At 49.9% G+C, this 19,682-nt stretch overlaps 2 protein-coding genes across 2 annotated transcripts; one reads left to right on the top strand and one right to left on the bottom strand.

Moving 5' to 3' along the window:
- Positions 1-741: 741 nt before the first annotated feature.
- LOC144721694 (uncharacterized) lies at positions 742-5,997 on the top strand. The gene is made up of 2 exons (XM_078599542.1): positions 742-2,794; positions 4,572-5,997. The coding sequence occupies exon 1, from the start codon at positions 1,452-1,454 to the stop codon at positions 2,790-2,792; it is 1,341 nt and encodes a 446-aa protein (XP_078455668.1). The 5' UTR covers positions 742-1,451; the 3' UTR covers positions 2,793-2,794; positions 4,572-5,997.
- On the bottom strand, positions 4,977-17,960 carry LOC144721693 (tripartite motif-containing protein 14-like). Its single transcript, XM_078599541.1, has 7 exons — positions 15,671-17,960; positions 13,898-13,993; positions 12,753-12,986; positions 11,842-11,864; positions 10,923-11,071; positions 10,038-10,174; positions 4,977-8,429 (listed from the first exon to the last, which is right to left on the bottom strand). The coding sequence occupies exons 1-7, from the start codon at positions 16,343-16,345 to the stop codon at positions 8,040-8,042; spliced, it is 1,704 nt and encodes a 567-aa protein (XP_078455667.1). The 5' UTR covers positions 16,346-17,960; the 3' UTR covers positions 4,977-8,039.
- Positions 17,961-19,682: the final 1,722 nt, after the last annotated feature.

Here is a 19,682-nt window from a genome sequence, read left to right as displayed (position 1 = left end):
ACGTGTATTATGCATGATATTGGTGGGGAAAGCCGACTTACTACGAGGTGTTAATCTGAATGTTTAAAAAAAATGCGAAGAATTTGCGGGAAGGGAGAGGGCGAACTCCCGGTGGGAGGGAGGGGGCGTGGTCACGAGCACTCGGCCCCTCCCTCCTCGGCCGCCGCGCCCGCCCCTTAAAGATGAGGGGGGGGGGTGTGGAGGTCAAGGGGGGTGTGGGGGTCAAGGGGGGGGGGGCACCGTCGGGGTCTGCACGCCGCTACGGTGCAAGACGACAGAGAGAGACTTTTGACTTTTAAACAACTTTTATTGCCGCCAGCAGCACCGCGCACACTCCCCCTCGGATCCCCCCCCTTCTCCCCCCACCCCCTCGCCCCCCGCTTCCCCCCTCGGCCCTCCCACCCCCCTCGCCTCCCCCCCTCCTCCCCCCCACCCTCCTCGGGCCCCCCCTCCTCCACCCCTCTCGGGCCCCACCCGCCTCGGTCCTCCCCCTCCTCCCCCCACCCCCCTCGCCCCACCCCCTCCTCCCCCCCACCCCCCTCGCCCCACCCCCTCCTCCCCCCCACCCCCCTCGCCCCCCCCTCCTCCCCCCATCCCCCTCGGGTTCCCCTCCTCCCCCCCACCCCCCATCGCCTCCCCCCCCACCCCCCATCGCCTCCCCCTCCTCCCCCCACCCCCCTCGCCCCCCCCCCTCCTCCCCCCATCCCCCTCGGGTTCCCCTCCTCCCCCCCACCCCCCATCGCCTCCCCCTCCTCCCCCCACGTTGATTGTCGCTGGCGGCGTGCGCGCCTTTTTGTTTCAGCGAGTTTCCTTTTTGTTTGTTTGACCTTAGGGCGACTAGTGGTGGTGGTTGTTGTTGTCGTTGTTGTTGTTGTCTTCTCTCCACGGAAATCCGAGAGGCGGCGAATCGGTGCCGGGTGCGACGCATGGCAGTGCAGGCGGCAGCAGCAGCAGGAGGAGGGCGGCAAGATGCCGACCCCCTCGTCCCCCACGCCCCCCTGCCGCCCGCCGCCTGGGCCCCCACGCGGGCACCGCAATCCCCGCCGGTGCTGCTGCTCCTCCTGCTGCTGCTCCTGCTGCTGCTGCACCCACCGTGGCTAATCAGTGGATGTCGTTGCGAGCTTCTTCTCCTCCTCTTTGACGATACTTTCACGCCTTGTCGTTGCGGAATGGTGAAGCATTTCTACAACGGTGGTGGTGGGGAGATGTTAATGTGATGTTCACCGCGTTTTAGGTGCTTTTGAAAACCGCGTTGTCCGCGTTGAACGACTGCACATCGTTGACCCGGCGTGTTAGACAATCGAGTTCCCCGTGCTGCCAGTGACTCGTGGGACGATGCTCTCTCTATCTCTACCTCCAGCCGCACCGTTCGCAAGATGAAGTTGTGAACGCATTTATTGTTTTGCCTTTTTGAAACTCGTCCCCCGCCCGACCCCTGACCCCCGTCGACCATGGCCCCGAAGCGCAAGGGAGGCGACAGGGTGGCCAAGAAGCGGGTGAAGCGTGCGAAAAAGATCATGCCCCTGAGTGAAAAGGTCGCTTTGCTGGACCGCCTGGCACAGGGTGAGAGCGCCGCGTCGGTGGGTCGTCTCTACGGCGTCAACGAGTCGACGGTGCGATACATCAAGAAGAGCGAGGTGGCCATCCGTGCCAGCGTGAGCGAATGTGTGCCCAGGTCCGCGAGAGCGTCGTTCTACACCCGCGACCCGCACATGGAGAAGATGGAGAGGGCCCTGAATCTCTGGATCGAGGATCAGACGCGGATGGGGGTCCCCTTGAGCGGCGTGGATATTCGTGACCGGGCCCTGCGGTTTTACGAGCGCTCGGTGCAAAGTTCTTGCGGCGAGAGCAGCAGCAGCAACAACAACAGCGGTAAAAAGTCACGCACCCCATTTGCGGCGAGTAAGGGATGGTTCGAAAACTTTAAGAAGCGATATTCGCTACAAAACGTCAAGTTGGTCGGCGAGTCGATGGATACCGTGGCTGATGAAGCGGCTTATCGTGTGTGCCATAAGAAGGTGGTGGACGAGGAGGATGAGGATTGCAAACCCGGACAGGTGTTAGACGTGGACGACCTGGGCTTGTTTTGGAAGAAGATGCCCACGAGGACGTACATCGCCAAGGAGGAACGCTCGGGATCGAAGGCGCCCAACGACGACGACGACGGACCGAGTCTCCTCTGCGCCAGCGACGTGCCCGGTTCGCCGTCTCTCCACGGCGACCCGAGTCGGCTTGCCGGGGTGGCCAGGACCGTCGGTGCGGAGGAAGCGCACGAGGATCTGCAAGGTGCCGATCTCGTCGTGCTCATAGAGTCGCGCACCGAGGAGTTGCCCGAGGAGGAGGAGGACCTTAAAGAACGCATCAAGGCAGGCGATGGCGAGAGTGATGATGGGGAAGAAGAGGAGGAGGATTATGCGAGCGGTAAGTCTCGGCTGAATTTGAAAACGCTGGCAGAGATTATGCAACTGGCGTCGGAACTTAAGGACAAAGTGTTCGAGGCGGACCCGCTGGTGGAGCGGAGCGTGCGATTCAAGAGGGAGATGGACGCCGTGTTGGATCCCTACCGGGAGGTTTACAAGGACCTCTGGAGGAAGGCGAAGCGGATGCCAATCGCAAGTTACTTTCAATCGCACTCATCCGCCGTCTGCGACAGCACCACCACCATCCCCGTCGAGCCACTGCCCGGCACCTCCAGCTGGACCCAGGATCGCCCTGCTCCTCCCGGGGATCTTCCCGTGATGATCCGCAAGAAGGACTCGCGTCGCCATCATCATCATTATGAGCATCATTAAAGGTGAGTTTACATATTAGCCTATTATATTAATCTTCTTGGTTCTTTCGGTAAAGTAACGTAGAAGGGTAATAATAAAATAATACAAATAAAACATAATAAAATAATTCTCACGACGTTTCGGCCACAACGCAAGCAGCCGTCCTCAGCTGAAGAACAGGTCTGTCGGAAAGACGCTGTCGCACTCATCCGCTGTCTTTCCGACAGACCTGTTCTTCACCTGAGGACGGCTGCTTGCGTTGTGGCCGAAACGTCGTGAGAATTATTTTGTTTTATTTTTATTATTTTATTATTTCCCTTCTACGTGACTTTACCGAAAGAACCAAGAAGATGATTTCCTGCAGTCACGAAAGCTTTAAATCGAAATTTATTATAATCATGTTATAAACGCGGTTGGCTTCTACGGTGCGAAACATTTTCAACATACATACACGCATACATTTATTCATTGTTGTATTTGGATTATTAATATTGGTTTTGTTCATTATTAATAGGGTTCGTACGAATCTTTATGCATGTTTGCACGTTATTTTCCCCCCATAACCTTTCAGTTGATATTCGTGCCGTTCTCCAGGTCACTTATCCACCGAGAGTGTTGTGGGTTTATTTGTGTACAGGCCAAGTGTTGCAAACCGTGGCCACACCGTGGAACGGCGTTCTTCATCGCAAGTGGCCTTTAGTGCGGCCCCCCCCCCCCACAATACAGAAACGGTGAAACCCCCCATCATCCATAAGGTTTTTTTTGGATTAGATCGAGTAAGAGGTCGCGAAACCCAACGTGTTAAACCCCCCATCATCATCGTGCTGCTGTCAAGCCCCAATGATTTCAAACGTGTGGCGGCCCCCCAACCAACAAAATTCGTGACCGTACCTGTCAACCCCCTATCAGTGCCCCCTACCTTATTACAGACCAATTCAGACCTTATTGGTCACCCCGTGCCCCTTATACATCTCAACGTTCATCCTACAAAGTCCCATCACAAGGGGGAAACACTAACAAATAGACACAAACATCATTATGTTTGTGTCAATGGGGACTAGGCTCTAAAGAAAGCCGTCTCGGGTGTGGGCCAATCAACTTCAAGGACAGTGCATATTATTATCCTTATCAGAGTTGCTTCTTTTTGTTTGCTTTATTGACTACTTGTGTTGTGGTCATTGCAAACATGATGCCTTGAATAAAGGTGTCAGTTTTGTACCAGTTAAAAGGGTAAAAACCTACCATTATATCATTATTGTTGCCCGTTATGAAACGGCTGTACGCCGTATGGACCTGAAAATTGAATTTCCCTGTACAAGAATACGGGGTAAACCGTATAGGTTGACATCTATGGGTTGACATCTATGGGTGATGTCTTATCGGCGAAAGCGTCTCCCCTACCCCTCCGAAAATGAGTGACGAACACTTTGCTGTGGAAAGTTTGGGGGAGCGGTGGTGCAACGGTTAGCGCGCTGCCCTCCGAACACGGCAACCCGCGTTCGATTCCAGCTCACGGCCACCAGCACCAATGACGGTCAATCTGAACCCGGTGCTGGGCCGCCTCCCCTAGGTCGACTCGGCCTCAAATGGTTTGCGGTATGTAAAAACGTCGCCACTGGTGGGGAGACAAAGGCGGCCGGGCGTGGTGGCGGCGGCCACCCCCTCGTGCGCCACTCGCCAACAGCAACTTGCCTCCCCAACAAATCTTGTTACATGCTAACAACACGTGTGTGTTGGGGGGGGTGGATGGCCTTCGTCTTGCGTCTTAATCCCCATCTTGTCGCCGTGTGTGCGATTCAGCTTCAGGGCTGCACGAGACGCCCAGGAACCACGTGACCACCACGAGGGGGCGGGGCGGCAAGAACCACGTGGAGCCGAGACGGAGGGACACGCCCACGTGGTGGCACTTGGGAACCACGCGAATTTTTGAAGGCTTTGGACAGTTTTTTTGTATTGTTTGGTGATGTGTTGCGGATGGTTTTCGTTTTTAATTTAGGTCGGCTCCTTCTCAAGCCTGTTTCTCGGCCGGCCATGGGGTTGCAGCCTCCATCCAGCGTTCTGGTGAAACCGTGCAAGAGAAAGTTTTGAGTGTTTGCGGGGGGTGGTGTGAAAATTGGGTGACGCGTTGCGGCGACAAGGTTGTCGTTCCACGTTGTTAACGTGTGGCGATCTCCTTGAGTTGCAAGAAGCGCAGCACACGTGTCGTTGATTCCAACTTTTATTGACCACATCTCTTGCTCTCTTGTTTCCTCTGCCTCTTGGCCGTGTCACATGAGCGCAACGATTCGCTGCGTCTCAAAATGTTTTCGTTAGAGTCGCGCCAAGTTATCGATGTTCCTGTGTAATATGAATTGGGCGATTTTCAGCATTTCGATGTTTGGCTAATACCGGTTACATTGTTTTAGCTGTGGGCGGTAACGCGAGAACACACTCTACACAGGGGCCCTAGGAAACCCACGTGCTTGCTGAGGCATCAGGGTTACCACTGCGTCTCCCACTTGCAACAAATGTCTTTCTAACACCTTGTTAAGTGTGGCAATGGCTTGTGATTGACCATTTAATTTTCAAAAACTTAATATATTTTTTTAAGTAAGATTTATTTAAAACAGAAATGAATATGCAAAGGAACAAAAACATGTTTGGGGGGTCAATTAGTTATGGGGGGGGGGGCTCACAAGACATCTGGTCCACCCTGTAGATTTGGTAACCCAAGAGGGCGACGGCTTGGGGGGGGGGGTGCCTTCGTCCAACAGTGGATAGATTGTGTTTGAATAAAATTTGTAGGTCTTTCGTACCATGGGTTGAGAGGTAAAGACTGGGACTAGACCGGACCCCTGACGCGGGGGAGAGAGCTTGCGTTATTCCTGAAACCAAATCCTAACCCAATAAATGCGTACCTGTAACGTAACTTGAAAAAAAATAGCTGAAGGGCGATTGCCTGAAATGTCGTCCGTTACATTTTTTAAAACTTTTTAAGGCCACTTATCGACGACTGTGTTGAGTTTGTTATTTTTGCATTTGTACCACCACCAACGCAGCGTCACCGAATGTGTTAAGATTTGCCGCCGATTTCGCTCAACGATACAAGTTTTCACGATGATCGCGATATCGGTTATCCTTTTGTAATTCAATTTCACAATTATATCGTCACGATGGGCTTTGATGTACTTCAAGTATGAATAAAGATGTTTTAGCTGTGAATTCAACTGGATTTCACACAACACAAGCCTGCCAAAAGTGTTATCATTGGCACTTTAAAATCCATGACGCCTGTCAGAACATAACATACAATCGACGTGCCGTTAAATTACTCGGCAAAAGATTTACACCACTAATTGATAATAGTGATTCACAATTTGACCCTAAAGTGTAAATACAATTTTCACTAACCGGGCATAGAGTTCGCATCCAGAGAAAGATAATTCTAAGGTTATTCCACAAACTTCCCCATCTATTTCAAGTAAATGATTGCTGCTGAAGCAACGCTACACCAAATTGCAGCAGCACAGGGCACCCACCGCATCAACGATGATAACACATTCTTCCGATTATAAGACGCCTGTCAAAGGCGAATCTGGTCACGCAAACTACTCCCGGATTACGAGACGCACACCCAATCGTCGCTTTAAAACACGGTGGGAAGGGAACGCCATGGGAGCGAGATGTTACCACCCTCGCATGCACAAGGCCGTGGGTTCGATCCCCGAACTTGACGTCTGAATATTTTTTAGTTTTTTCCCCCCCTCCACGTTTCACTGCCTTAAATTTCCACGTGATTAGCCACTTTCGTTGAGCTATCATTTGTGGCCAGGTTGCTTTAAAAAATGCTATAAAGCTCTGGGCTTTACCTAGTAATAGAATAAGTTTTAGGTTGGTAATAAAAAAAAAGGTGGGAAGTGCCAGGCACATGATGTTGATTCGGCCTTTCTGCATTAACGGTTAAATATGTTCGCATTGGGCATGAGATTCACTCGTTTAAAATAACGTCTGCGTTACAAAAAATATGGAAATGTGCCCTGAAATAAGTGCATGTCAAAGACGAGATATATCTGAAGACGAGTGCATGTTAAAGGAATAGGCACTTGAAACACGCAACAAATCACGTTGCTTCAAAAGGTATTTGTAGATACGAGGTGCATTACACAATTGCTCATTATACAGAACCTTCAAGATCATACAGTTCAAACAATGCATACATTTACTCCACAATATATTTTAATTTAGGTTATATTTTATGTAAAAATACAAAACCGCATACCGTGATGACGCCATGTATAAGCACTTTTGTTGCATCAGGCGTGGGACGACCCCAGCCACCTGCGCATACCCAGGGTGATTTATACTGGTAGGAACCTCCTGGTTACACCAGCCCACAGGGGATTATTGTGTCCGTCCGTCGTGCAGGGAGGGGCTGGGTGGGGTGAGAGGGCTGGGTGGGGCTGGTCACCCCGTGGTGCCCTTATAAAACTCAACGTTTAACCTACTCACGCCGGCTTGTGCCCGCCCTCACAGTCGGGCATATTTGCGGAATACACCACGCCGCTGTTGACCCTGGCCATTGACCGAGCAACCCAACGTTACTACCAGCTCCCCCCACAGGACAATGTGTTTTTGCGCCGGTGCTGCCCGGGGCTGAGCTCTGGAAAAACATGTCCCTGCCACTCTCCGCCCTCTGTTGGGTTGTGGCGGAGCGAAGTTGGAGGACGTCGGAAAATATTAAATCATACAGCGCTTACTACCCACACCAACTCCACCTGTGGAGATGTAGCACTCCAGCTTGTACTTTTAAAAAGTGTGGATTATTACAAGCATTCCGACAATAAGTGCGTTTACACGAGTAAATATATTAGAAAGTACGACTAACCTGGAATATAGCATACAACTATGTACAAATAACTTTTATTACGTTAGAAGACCACTGTATATTGGCATTTTCCAGACGTGTGACCTTCATTATTGCTGCCTGGCTGACCTTTGAAATCATGGTGTCAACTAATTCCCACGTTCACAGTACTTAAGTCTCAAACCATCATCACCATCACACACAAAATAAACAATTCCATCCATCATTTCACTTCGGAACATTAACCAATCATTCTCTTGCGCATCATCTCAATCAAGCCCGTGGACAGCATCTTGCGACAAAGCTGCGTAAAAACCCCACTAACAGCAACGAGTGACCCGCGGAAACTCGCGACGTTCCAATCACGTTTGGCGACTTCTCAGCGCGTTCGGCAGCACCGCTTGCAACGTCGACAAGCCGGCCCCTCAGGGACAGATGACGAGCGTGGTCTTGCCACCGAGCTGGAACGCGGGGTAGAGCGGCTGCGTGAACTTTGCGCGGAAGGTGTACAGCTCGGCCATGCGCTCCGCGTCGATGAAAGTGACCACGCCGGCGCCGTAGTCCAGGAAGACGCCGACGGTGCGTGGCGGCTCGGCCACGACCACCGACTGGTGCTTCTCGTCGTGCCACGCAGCGCACTCGCACTGGGCTTGCGCGAGGCACCACGACGCGCCGTTCAGCCCCAGCAGACTCGAGCCGCTGCTGCCCTTGCGCCCCATGGAGCCGTAGGCGACGCCGATGCGCCACGTGTCCCCGCCGCTCACGGTCGCAGCCCAGTAGCGCTGGCCACTCGCGAACGCCTGGTGGCACATCACCTGTGGGGGAGGGGTGGGGGGGCACGTCATGGGCATGGAGTCATGATCGGGTTCATCCTTATTTTATCCAGAAAACAATTGCAGAAATAAAAGCACGGCTCGAATGCGCTCCGGGTGGTATGGTTTTTGTGGGGTTGTCACCACGTGTTGTTCGGCACAGTGTTCGACGTTTTGCTCCGTTTGCCGGGGGGCTCAAAAAATTGCTGCGTGAATTTCACCCCACTGGTATGGAGAACTGGACGCTTCCAGCACGTGCAGTTAAATGGTACTGCCCGAAAATATTGTTGGAGAGCCAAACGGCACCGCTAGAAGTAAAACACGACTGAAACTCGTGCGCCTGTCGCACCAGGGCACGTCTACAGGAAATACGTCCACCTACACAGCCGTTTTGTCAACTCACGGCTGTAATGAGGGCCTCCCCCCACGTCGTGAATGTTGTGCTGGTAATCTGACCGCACTTCACATCAGTCTGCGGCTCGGTGTCGGTGGGAGCCGTGGACGTGGGGATGTGGAAACACAACACAACACTTTTGCTGCACTGCCATCTACCGTCCACAGCGTGGCCCAGCAGATAAGGCAAACATTCTTTGGGTCTTTTGATAAAGTCACGAAGATAGGTTCAAAGAAAATAACAAAAACATAGTTTTTTTAAAAAGACAAACACGAGTTGGAAAATCTTGACTTAAAGCTTTCGTGACTGCAGGAATTCATATTCTTTGGGTCTTTTGATAAAGTCACGAAGATAGGTTCAAAGAAAATAACAAAAACATAGTTTTTTTAAAAAGACAAACACGAGTTGGAAAATCTTGACTTAAAGCTTTCGTGACTGCAGGAATTCATATTCTTTGGGTCTTTCGATAAAGTCACGAAGATAGGTTCAAAGAAAATAACAATTTTTTTTTTTTAAAAGACAAACACGAGTTGGAAAATCATGACTTAAAGCTTTCGAGGCTGCAGGAATTCATATTCTTTTGGTCTTTTGGTAACGAAGTTTTATTTTTCTTTGAACCAATCTAGATGACTTTACCGAAAGACCAAAGAATGTGAGTTGTAAAGAATTGAATATATAACAAGAGAGTTGCTTCCCCGTTGTTGCATGGTTAAGGCTCGCGGGGCCGTGCGAGAATCATCACGCTTTTGAGTGGGCAGACGAGCGGGTGGGGACATCCGTGAAAAATAACTTTATAGCTCATCTGATTTCTCCAGTCTAAAATAAAGATTCTGATTCTTGGGGTGTGGTGTGGAGTCTGTCTGATTGGAGCTCAGAGCAGCTTTAGAAACATTTAGAATCAACGTGCATGAGTATTTGGCTGCTATAAATTCCCATGTGATAAGCAACTTCGTTTAAGTTATCATTTGTGGGCAGGTCGCGTCTAAAAAAAGAGATTTTTAACTCAGTGGGTCTTACCTGTTTTAAAAAAAAAACATTTAGTTTAAATATCTTTCACCAATGTGAAACTGGCAGGCAAGATCAGACATTAGCAAGCACGGGCTGCCTGGTGATGGATGATCCCCTTTCCATGTCACTGGTGGTCCCTGGCATAGCTGGCAGGAATTCGCCGCACGAGCTCGGTGTGCGATGCGTGATTTGCGGTCGCGGCACAGTACCTGGCACCAGTGGTCGAAGCGCTCAGGCCGTTCGGGGTAGGAGAGGCGGCGTGAGCTGGTGGCCGCCATGCGCCCGTCCTGGGACAGCAGGAGGCTGGTGCTCGCCGTGTCGGGGTCGAGCGTCACGAGCTGCCCGTCTGCACGTGACACAAGTTGCGTGTCAGCGTCATCGTCAACACGTCACTGTTAACGCCTAGTAGTAGGGCTTTCGCGAACAATATCATCCATAATATGGGGGTGAGGAGGGGGGTTGGGTTAGATCGCGTAAATATAAATAAACCTGCCACCATCCGACACAGCCAACTAATAAGGGTTGTCACATAAACAGAACATGGCAATTCGTCACTAGTACAACACACCGGTGTGTTGGAGAGCCAAGCCGCAACATTTACAATCTGAGTACGACGTTTCGCCAATAATTACAACTAGCTTCATCAGGCGACAGACAGATTTGTGGAGAAGTCTAACTGATGGATGAGATTGGTCGCGAAAGCCTACGTGTTAAACTGACTAACCTTCCTTATTGTTATCAGAAATCGTCGTGATACAATTATATTGTGATTCTCATTGCTATCATCATTACGAATAACCATCAATGAGTTGTCCCTTCCCCCGCACAATTTGATTAGCATGGTGGGCCTCGTACGGTGTGAAATAAATTCAACATACATACATCATTATCATCATCACCACCACCCATAACTATCATTCAAGGTTGTCACCACCATTGCCAATAACTATCATCACCGCCATAAATAACCATCGTAAGATCATTGTGATCATCACAAAATAACCATCATGTACATCCATCATCACTAATGACCATAATATCCACCACAGTGGCCATCACGTCCGTGCGGGCTGCGTGGCGTGCACCGGGCTTACACATGAGCTTGAGGTTGGCGTTTGTGTCCTTGCTGCCATCCAGGGTGCGGATGAGCCTCTCGAGCCAGGCCTTGATGCTGGTCACGGCTGGCGTCTCCACCTGCAGCGTGGGACCTTCATCCTTGGGCAGCCCAACCAGCGCTTCCACCCTGCAGACAACAACGGTACACAGCGCCCCACTCAGCCACACGTCAAACTCCACGCTCGCCACGGGAGCCATTTCTATCGGGGGTGGGGGGGGGGGAAATGGCATAGAGCAAAGAAGAAAAATAATGGGTGCTACGGTTGTGAGACGTTATGATTCTCGACTGGTGTGCTGGAGGTCGTGGGTTCGATCCCAAACCTGACGCCTGCTGTATATCTGGAGTTTGCGCGTCTCTCTAGCCGCGATCGTGCGGAAATTTCTCCCGGTTCCTCCGGTATTTTACCTCCACATTTAGAAACACGCGTTTAGATGATTTGTCTACTTTAAATTCCCACACATGACGAGTCACTTCGAGGAGCTGTGACGTGTGGCCATGTGTCCTCTGAAAAAGAGCTCAGTGGGATTTACCTGGGAACCAAACAAATTGCTGGCAATTGTCACCGGTCTCGCGGTTCTATTAAGCCAATGATGATGGAGTTTGTTGAAAAATGGTGAAATATAATACATTTCCTATCTCAGATCACATTGTCATTCGGTCACCAAGACAAGAGGATCACAGTCACTTTGGGCAGGAGTTGCTGATGGACTTTCCGTAACGCACAGAGGCCGAGGACTTCTGGTACACGTTTCCGTGTGCTGTTGTTGTTTGAAACTCATGGTTTTGTGCCCTGCACTGTTTGTTTCTGTTACGATTCATTTTCTCGTCATTCACATATCTGATTATAACCAGCACTGTACACCGTGTGAGTGAAAAGGAAGTCATTGACAGCTTACCTCTTCGAAGCAGACGAGTAACCCTGCGAACACGCACACGCCAAATGCAAGATGTGTCAGTACTACAATTTAACCAGCGTGTTAAGCATTTTAACAGAGGCACGCATGAGCCACAGGGTTACTCTTTCAGATCTTGTTTGAAACATTGATACATTCTGCTTTAAAGCACTGTAGCAGCGGGATTTTTTTTTTATTTGACAACAAACACTTGTTATTCTGAAAGTCACCTCCTACCCCGCACCCCAAAGTTAATAGTCACCAACTACTGCCGTTAATCTTTGGGTGCGTATTACATTTAGGATTTCAGTTAACGGTAGAATCAATGGCTACCAATGAGTTGTTAACAAACGAGGCACATTCTAAAAGCTTAAGTGTATAAGGAATGCGTTGCGAACAATTCAACAACACAGCTCAAACAAATTGTCATCTGTAACTAAACAATGAGCGCTATCTTTACGGACACACGGACGTAATTGTCCATGTCGAGTGCAATAGACATTGCCAATCGGTGCATTCCGAAATTTCTAAAAATACACAATTCATATTCAAAATGTACATGTAAGTATTATTATTCCCACTGTATTTACCCAGGAAAGCCTCAATGGGTCTCAGCTCTTGTTCAGGAGGGTCTTGCCAGGTGTTCGCAGTAGGGAGGGGTGCAATGTTGCCGTGCGCAATTCTAAATCGAATAATTTTCAGGCAACGTCGCCACCATCGGGGTGATGCTTGGCCAACGCGAACCAGTTTACAATGCGCGCGCCAAATTTGAACCTGCGCCGTCGAAACTGTCGGCACGCGCTCGCACGGCGCGCTGCCCCCGTGGGGCTCTGGGAGCATGGACTATCGACAGAGCACTATTTCGACAGCGGCTGCGTTACAAGTGGCGCGTCTCCCCGTGCCGCCGCGTTCACCTGCATGAAGGCGAGCACGTCGCCCATGGCCCCCTGCGCGTTGAGCTGCTCCTCCGCCTCCCGCAGCGCCACGAGCTGCTGCTCGAGCTGCGCCATGCGGTCGTTGGCGACCGCCAGCAGCCGGCTCTGCTCCATCTCGATGGTGATGACGGCCGCCCGCTCGCGCTCGTCCAGAGCCCGGCGCGCCCGCCCAAAGCGGTCCACCACCTCCAGCTTCAGGGACACGCACGAACCCTGCAAGCGCGCACGCGACGCGAGAAAGTTCGGTAAGGTCAAGGCGCAGCCCTGCTAATTCTGATCCCGACAAAATTAAAACCGTGCTGACTTGTTCAGAAAATCTACACGATCGGCGAGACACCTTTGGGAATGTGCACGTCTGCCAGGGGGCATTCTCCTAATTCGTTGCAATGCACTGCGGAGCATTTGGTTTTGACAATGGCCTCATGCGCTTTCGAGATAGTGTGTTAATAATGTCAAGGAAGTAAAGGTGCAGCCGTGCAATTGCTGGGCTTGCGCCGCTGTTGGTGTAAGGACCTCCGCTACAACGATCTCTAGAGAACCCCCTCGAGAGGGTACTTTGGCCTACTCTTCCACGCTGGTCAGACCATTGAAGTGGTGGGAGTACCCGCACATTATCTCACCACACGCGATCTGTTGATTCACGAATTGTGGTGCACAAATGTGTACAGGTGGGTGGACACAATTGGGCGGATTTAATCGGCTTGCCCCGTTGATTCAACTCCTGCACGGGGAGGTCAAATCGAACTGGCGACTTTGCCGGTCAACATCGATATTTGATAAGCAAAGGCAGGTGGATACCATCCCTGCCACATCGTCCCCTTGTCTGCTGCATTGATCTTCATATTTGGTTGTTAAAAGAAATGCAATAATCTATACGAGGATTTTTGTAGCTGTGTGCATAGCAGGATGATACTTTCCAATTTATTAACAAAGTGGTGGCAAGCTTTGCGTTATCTTCCTCCACTGGTATCCTGTACGCTCAACTAAATGTCCAATATTTAAAACTATACAGTATTACTATATCTGCGCTGAGCCTATATGACATTACTTGCTATCATAATAATGAAAATGTAACAATTTTTTTTCAATAAATCAGTGACTACGATTGTATGAGTAGAACTCACCATAATATCTTTGGTGGCTATTTCATATTCGATTTTGCTCTTGGACACCGTCATTTGTTTGACTTTAAGCTTTTGTCTCTTCTGCTTTAGGTCCATCTGAATGCAAATAAAAACAAGACACACTTGTGAATACTCATCGAGTGTTGGATTGTGGCTGTCCCGTTCAAAAACAGGCATGAAGGTATAGTAGTAGGAGATTATAGAGGCGACATTGTATTTTCATAACAAGGAATGGAATATCTATCGATATATATGAACACATACATTTGACAAAATGCTAACATAGGAAACCATTGTACGAATAACAAAACGTTAATATATAGGGGAGCCGCGGTGGCAACATGTTAACAGCCTCGCCGGGTATACAGGACGTCGTGGGTTCGATCCCGACCCTGACGCCTGTATATTTGGAGTTTGCGTGTTCTCCCCGTGGTCGTGTGCATTTTTCTCCGGGTCTTCCGGGTTTTCCCTCCACATTTAAAAACGTGCATTTAAAGTATTTGTCTGCTATATTTTTTCACGTGATAAGCCACTTCGTTAGGCTGTCATTTCTGGCCCAGGTCACTTCTAGAAAAGAGCTGTATATCTCAGTGGGCCTTACCATACCTGATGGAATAAAATAGTTTTAGTCAATATGGGGAAAAGATCTGCTTCGAGTGTGATGTTACACACGGCCAATGCGAGAAGGGGGGGGGCTTGCTTACGGTGTAGTATATGCCGACAACTCGAAATATGTCATTCCCCCCCCTCCCCACAAACGTATCTTGACAGTGATTTATAATGTGCACGGACTTTTTGTTCATTAAATTCAGATATGTTTTGCTCTTTTGTGGCTTGAACGCTCATCCATCAACAGACATGCCGTGAGGCTTTCATGTGATGTAACTCGTACATTGTGCAATATCTCGGACGTTGCTGAAATTACACGTAAGCAGCTAACCCAAGAAAAGAAAATCGCCAGCAGCATGTGGCCTTTACGTCATTTGGCTGACACATTCATGCAAATGGAACGAACAACCGTGCGGTTTTTTTCTCTCTCCAAAATTCTGGAGGTGTCGGAGCTCCTGCATTGAACCGAGTGGCTTTGGCGGTTCATCTCCCACAAAGGCAACAGACAGCAAAAAAGGTGGCTCTTAAATTGTTCTGCATAGCCCACATCAGCCCGAGTGCAAATCAACATTGGAGAGGAAATGTGCACAGCCCTTATGTCATTCCACTGCCAGATGAGGGCTTCACCACGCCTATGTGGGTTGTGGGGATTATTTAATTTACCATACTTCACCACACTGGTCAGTTTAGATTGTCGAAGGCACAGAGTTCGAATTGAACGGCCCTCGTGATCCCATGTCACCGTGCATGCGTGGTCAAAAATGTAACGCCTCTAATGTTGCACAGTCGCATTCACACTCTAGTCAATATAGATTTTTAAAACAGGCTTTCGCGGCCAATATTCATAACAAAGGTATTTTTGGGGGGTCATATCGCGTAAATGCGTCGTTAACCCACCACCCCCCGACACAACCATTTGTTCAGGTTTGTCACGTACACGATGCGTGCCAATCCGTGACTACTTCAGCACACCGGTGTGTCGGAGAGTAAACCCACAACATTTACAATTTGAGCACGACGTCTCCGCTGGTCATTGCAGCAGCGAAAACCTTTACTATGAATCTTCAACTGTGTTTGCCTCGTAAAAACCTGTCCAACTAAACAATAAAATGTCGCGTTGTTCAACACCCCCTCCTCCCCCTCCTCCCCCATCCCATCTCTCACCTGCGCTCCCCCGACCGCCAGCTGCAGCTCCTCGACCACGTGTCCCTGGCAGAGGCCGTCGTTGACGCACGCCGCGCACACGCACGCCAGGTCCGAGCGGCAGAAGAACTCCAGGGGCCGCCCGTGCCGCCCGCACACGCCCAGCGCGCCGCGCGCACCGCCGCCTCCTCCTCCTCCTCCCTCCGCCACCGCCGCGGGCAGCTCCAGCAGCCGGTGCTGGCGCGTAAACGCCGCCGTCTCGTCGTGCATGCGCAGGTGCTCGCCGCAGAACGACACCTCGCAGGTGAGGCACGCCTTGGCCGCCGGCACGCGCGACATCGTGCACAGACCGCAGAGGGAGGAGAGCGCGGGCGGGGAGGAGCGCGCCGGGTCGGCCGAGATGAACGCGAGGGCGTCGGCGGCGCGGAACGGGCACCGCTGACCGAGCTGCGCGATGACGCTCGCCAGCGGGGTGCTCGTCTGGAGCGCGGGGCGCTTGTGGAACACGTGGCGGCACTGCGGGCAGTCGCAGCCGCTCCGCGAGCAGTTCACCCTCCAGTGCGTCTCGATGCACGAGCGGCAGAAGCTGTGGCCGCACGGCAGCGTGCAGGGCGTGATGAACATGTCCAGGCACACGGAGCACGTGCACTCCTCCCGGAGACCACTGCCGAAGCTCGACTGGAGGCGCACCGCCATGGGGAGGCTGCGCACGGCTGCAGGTGACGTGGTGCGCTTGACACGGCTGGCGATGATGTGGTGCGCTTGACACGGCTGGAGGTGATGTGGTGCGCTTGACACGGCTGGAGGTGATGTGGTGCGCTTGACAAGGCTGGAGATGCTGTGATGCGCTTGACACGGCTGGTGATGATGTGATGCGCTTGACACGGCTGCAGGATATGTGATGCGCTTGACACGGCTGGCGATGCTGTGATGCGCTTGACACGGCTGGCGATGCTGTGATGCGCTTGACACGGCTGGCGATGCTGTGGTGCGCTTGACACGGCTGGCGATGATGTGATGCGCTTGACACGGCTGGCGATGCTGTGATGCGCTTGACACGGCTGGAGATGATGTGGTGCGCTTGACACGGCTGGAGATGCTGTGGGAAGAGCTGCGAAAGCTGTGCAGTGCCAGTGAGTGTCGTGGAGGCGAGACAGGTGTGTTTTATATATATACTCGACTGCGTGTGTCAGGGGAGGGCTCAGAGGTGTGGCTTACAAATGTGACGAGCGAATGTCCAAATTCCATAACCCAATAGGGAGCGACGCTTTGCATGACTCAAGTTTGTCACCTGGGGTTATACAAAGCATGGTTCATGTAATTTGCATGTGGTGGTCAAAACATGTATGTTTTTTTCAAAGGAAATTAAGTACACATAGCACAGACTTGAATTTAAAAAAATACTTGTAACATGACTATACGGTCATTTATTTACATCAAGATTTGTACTTTAAAGCAGGCTCCAAAATAACCTGAATGCACCCTTTCGTCAATTTGGATTTTTAGTATAGTATCTTGTCATAAACAATGTTTGCCCCATTAACACCTCCCTTATTAATCACCAAAATGTTGTGTATTTTAACACCATGGACGTAACTTATATCTTGCACCACAATGATTCGGAACAGTTTAAATTGACCACAGGTTACATGTTTAATGCGCAGTTACACCTTGCTGTGTGTGTGTATATCAAAATCACCCGGGCTTCAACAACCAGCTGTACCACTTGCACAACATTTTGCCATGGGATGCGTCCAACTATAGAACGCTAAACGAGATGATCGGCAGGTAGCGTGTAGCGGGGTAAATTGTGGGTTTTCTCATCTCTTCAAAGGCGTCTGGTCAGTGTGGAAGAGTAGGCCAATAACGCGATAGAGTAGGGGAGCTGTCTAGAACTCCTCCTTGCTAGTAGTGGAGGCCCCTTTGCTAGCAGTGGTGCGAGCAAGTAATTTCAGGTCTGCTGTACCTCGGTAGCGTCCCGGTTGGCGAGATGTTAACTACCTCGCCTGGTCTACAGGAGATCGTGAATTCGATCTCGATCCTGACGCCTGCTGCTGTATATTTGGAGTTTGCATGCCTCTCTCCCCGTGGTCGCGTGGATTTTCTCCGTGTCCTCCGGTTTTATTCTCTCCACATTTAGAATCAACGTGCTTTGGAATATTTGGTTGAATCTAGATTTGAAGTTTTCGTGACTGCAGGGATCCATATTCTTTGGTTCTTTCGGTAAAGTCACGTAGGTATAAAATGAATTAAATCACGACGTTTCGACTGCAACACAAGCAATCATCATCATCTGATGATAATCGACGCTTGTGTTGCAGTCGATCATCATCAGATGATGATTATTGCTTGTGTTGCAGTCGAAACGTCGTGATTTAATTTATTTTATTTTATACCTACGTGACTTTACCGAAAGAACCAAAGAGTAATATTTGGATTTAAAGCTTTCGTGACTGCAGGGATTCATCTTCTTGGTTCTTTCGGTAAAGTCACGTAGAAGGGAAGTAATAAAATAATAAAAATAAAACATAATAAAACATAATAAAAAAAAACATAATAAAATGTTTTATTTTTATTATTTTATTACTTCCCTTCTACGTGACTTTACCGAAAGAACCAAAAAGAGTAATATTTGTTTGCCTATACATTTCCACGTGATCAGATATCATTTGTGGCCAGGTCGTTACACAGCTCAGTGGGCTTTACCTGGTAAAATAAAATAAAAAAAATACTTCGTTTAGTTTGACTAAAAACTGTGTCACGTCACAGTAATAAAGAAGTGGGGAAAATAAAAATTTCATAAAGAACCGGTTCACCCTCATTTGTCGCATTCAGCCCATAAGTCAAACCACACCCCGTCTGCGAAGGTCGGCCTTGAGTGCACTCCCGTGCGTGTCCGTTGATCCTGGTGATGTCTTCCGAGCGTTGTTGAATACCGAATAAAATAGAAAAACAATACCTCGGTTTCAACCGACAGAGAAAACTTACAGCAAAAAAACAACACACGATTCGGTAACACCCCGACCATGTTACTGATTATAATTACACCTTCCACAAGGGCTCTCACCAGGAGGGGATATCGCGAGCTTGATCTAGTGGTGGCCCTTCCACCAGCAGTGGCAAGTCATTGCAGGGCTGCACCTTTACCATTTTCACCGACCGATTTTAACATAAATTCATTGTAAATGTTTGCCAGTGCCAAATAACGAGCAACGAGGCCTATTACGTGGGCAGTTGGCCAAAAATCTGTCAACTATATAATCGCTTACGAAAAAAACCATGTTGTTAAGGTTGTTACGCAATATTAAAATGTTCTTATAACCACGATTAATGAATGGGTAAGCCTAGTGGTGTATTTTACTGTTCGTTTTTTTTTTAAATGTCTCGCGGTTGCAGTGACAAGCTGGATACTCTGTACCACCAATGTCAACACGGGTGAATTGACCTGTTTGTTTAACGTAATGGGCGTTAGCTCTGTTTTTCTTGTTTAGATACCGCATTGCATGACTTTAGAAAAAATACCGAAAAGTACATTGAGATCCCAGGTAATCAGACGAGTCTTTGTGTGTCTGCACGCCTGCCTGTCTGGATTGCTCTTTTGAGTGAAATAATCTGTGCTGAAGATCGCAGTTTTTCTAAGACCCGCGTTAGTGGAATGGCTAAAGCAAATACGTATCACAGAGTGTCCCTTGTTACTGTTGTCAGATATCGCCTGTTCATGTGCCTGCAATTCAAGCGCCCTATAAGTTTAAATCCGTGTCCTTACTATCGTCCCCATGTTAATTACATGGAAGAGAAAAAGTTGGCCACCAAATAACACATCATGCCCATCGTCCAGCATCATCGATCCACTGTGTGGGTGAAGGCTTCCCAACGTTGTTGTTCCCGTCTCTCCTGGCCCTGCAATGCGCACAAGTCACCCTGCACAGGCCAGCGAGCTCATTTCATTGCTCCATCTCTGTGGAGAACGTCACCTACGATTAGCACGGTTGGCTACGTACGGCGCGAAAGAAGTTCAACATACACGCATCTC

Source organism: Lampetra planeri, chromosome 12, assembly GCF_965212315.1.
Source record: "Lampetra planeri chromosome 12, kcLamPlan1.2.h2, whole genome shotgun sequence".
Lineage (NCBI taxonomy): Eukaryota > Metazoa > Chordata > Hyperoartia > Petromyzontiformes > Petromyzontidae > Lampetra > Lampetra planeri.
Note: the sequence above shows the minus strand (reverse complement) of the source record. Positions and strands in the feature narration are given on the sequence as shown.

What these genes read in the sequence shown, in the direction of transcription:
- LOC144721693 (XM_078599541.1), bottom strand. Translation starts at nt 16,345, where the DNA reads ATGGCGGTGCGCCTCCAGTCGAGCTTCGGCAGTGGTCTCCGGGAGGAG. An exon ending in CGCCAACCTCAAGCTCATGT is followed by an intron (nt 10,175 to 10,922) that starts GTAAGCCCGGTG and finishes TGTCACGTGCAG; the next exon opens with ACGGGCAGCTCGTGACGCTC. An exon ending in GCTTCGACCACTGGTGCCAG is followed by an intron (nt 8,430 to 10,037) that starts GTACTGTGCCGC and finishes CCTCCCCCACAG; the next exon opens with GTGATGTGCCACCAGGCGTT.
- LOC144721694 (XM_078599542.1), top strand. Translation starts at nt 1,452, where the DNA reads ATGGCCCCGAAGCGCAAGGGAGGCGACAGGGTGGCCAAGAAGCGGGTG.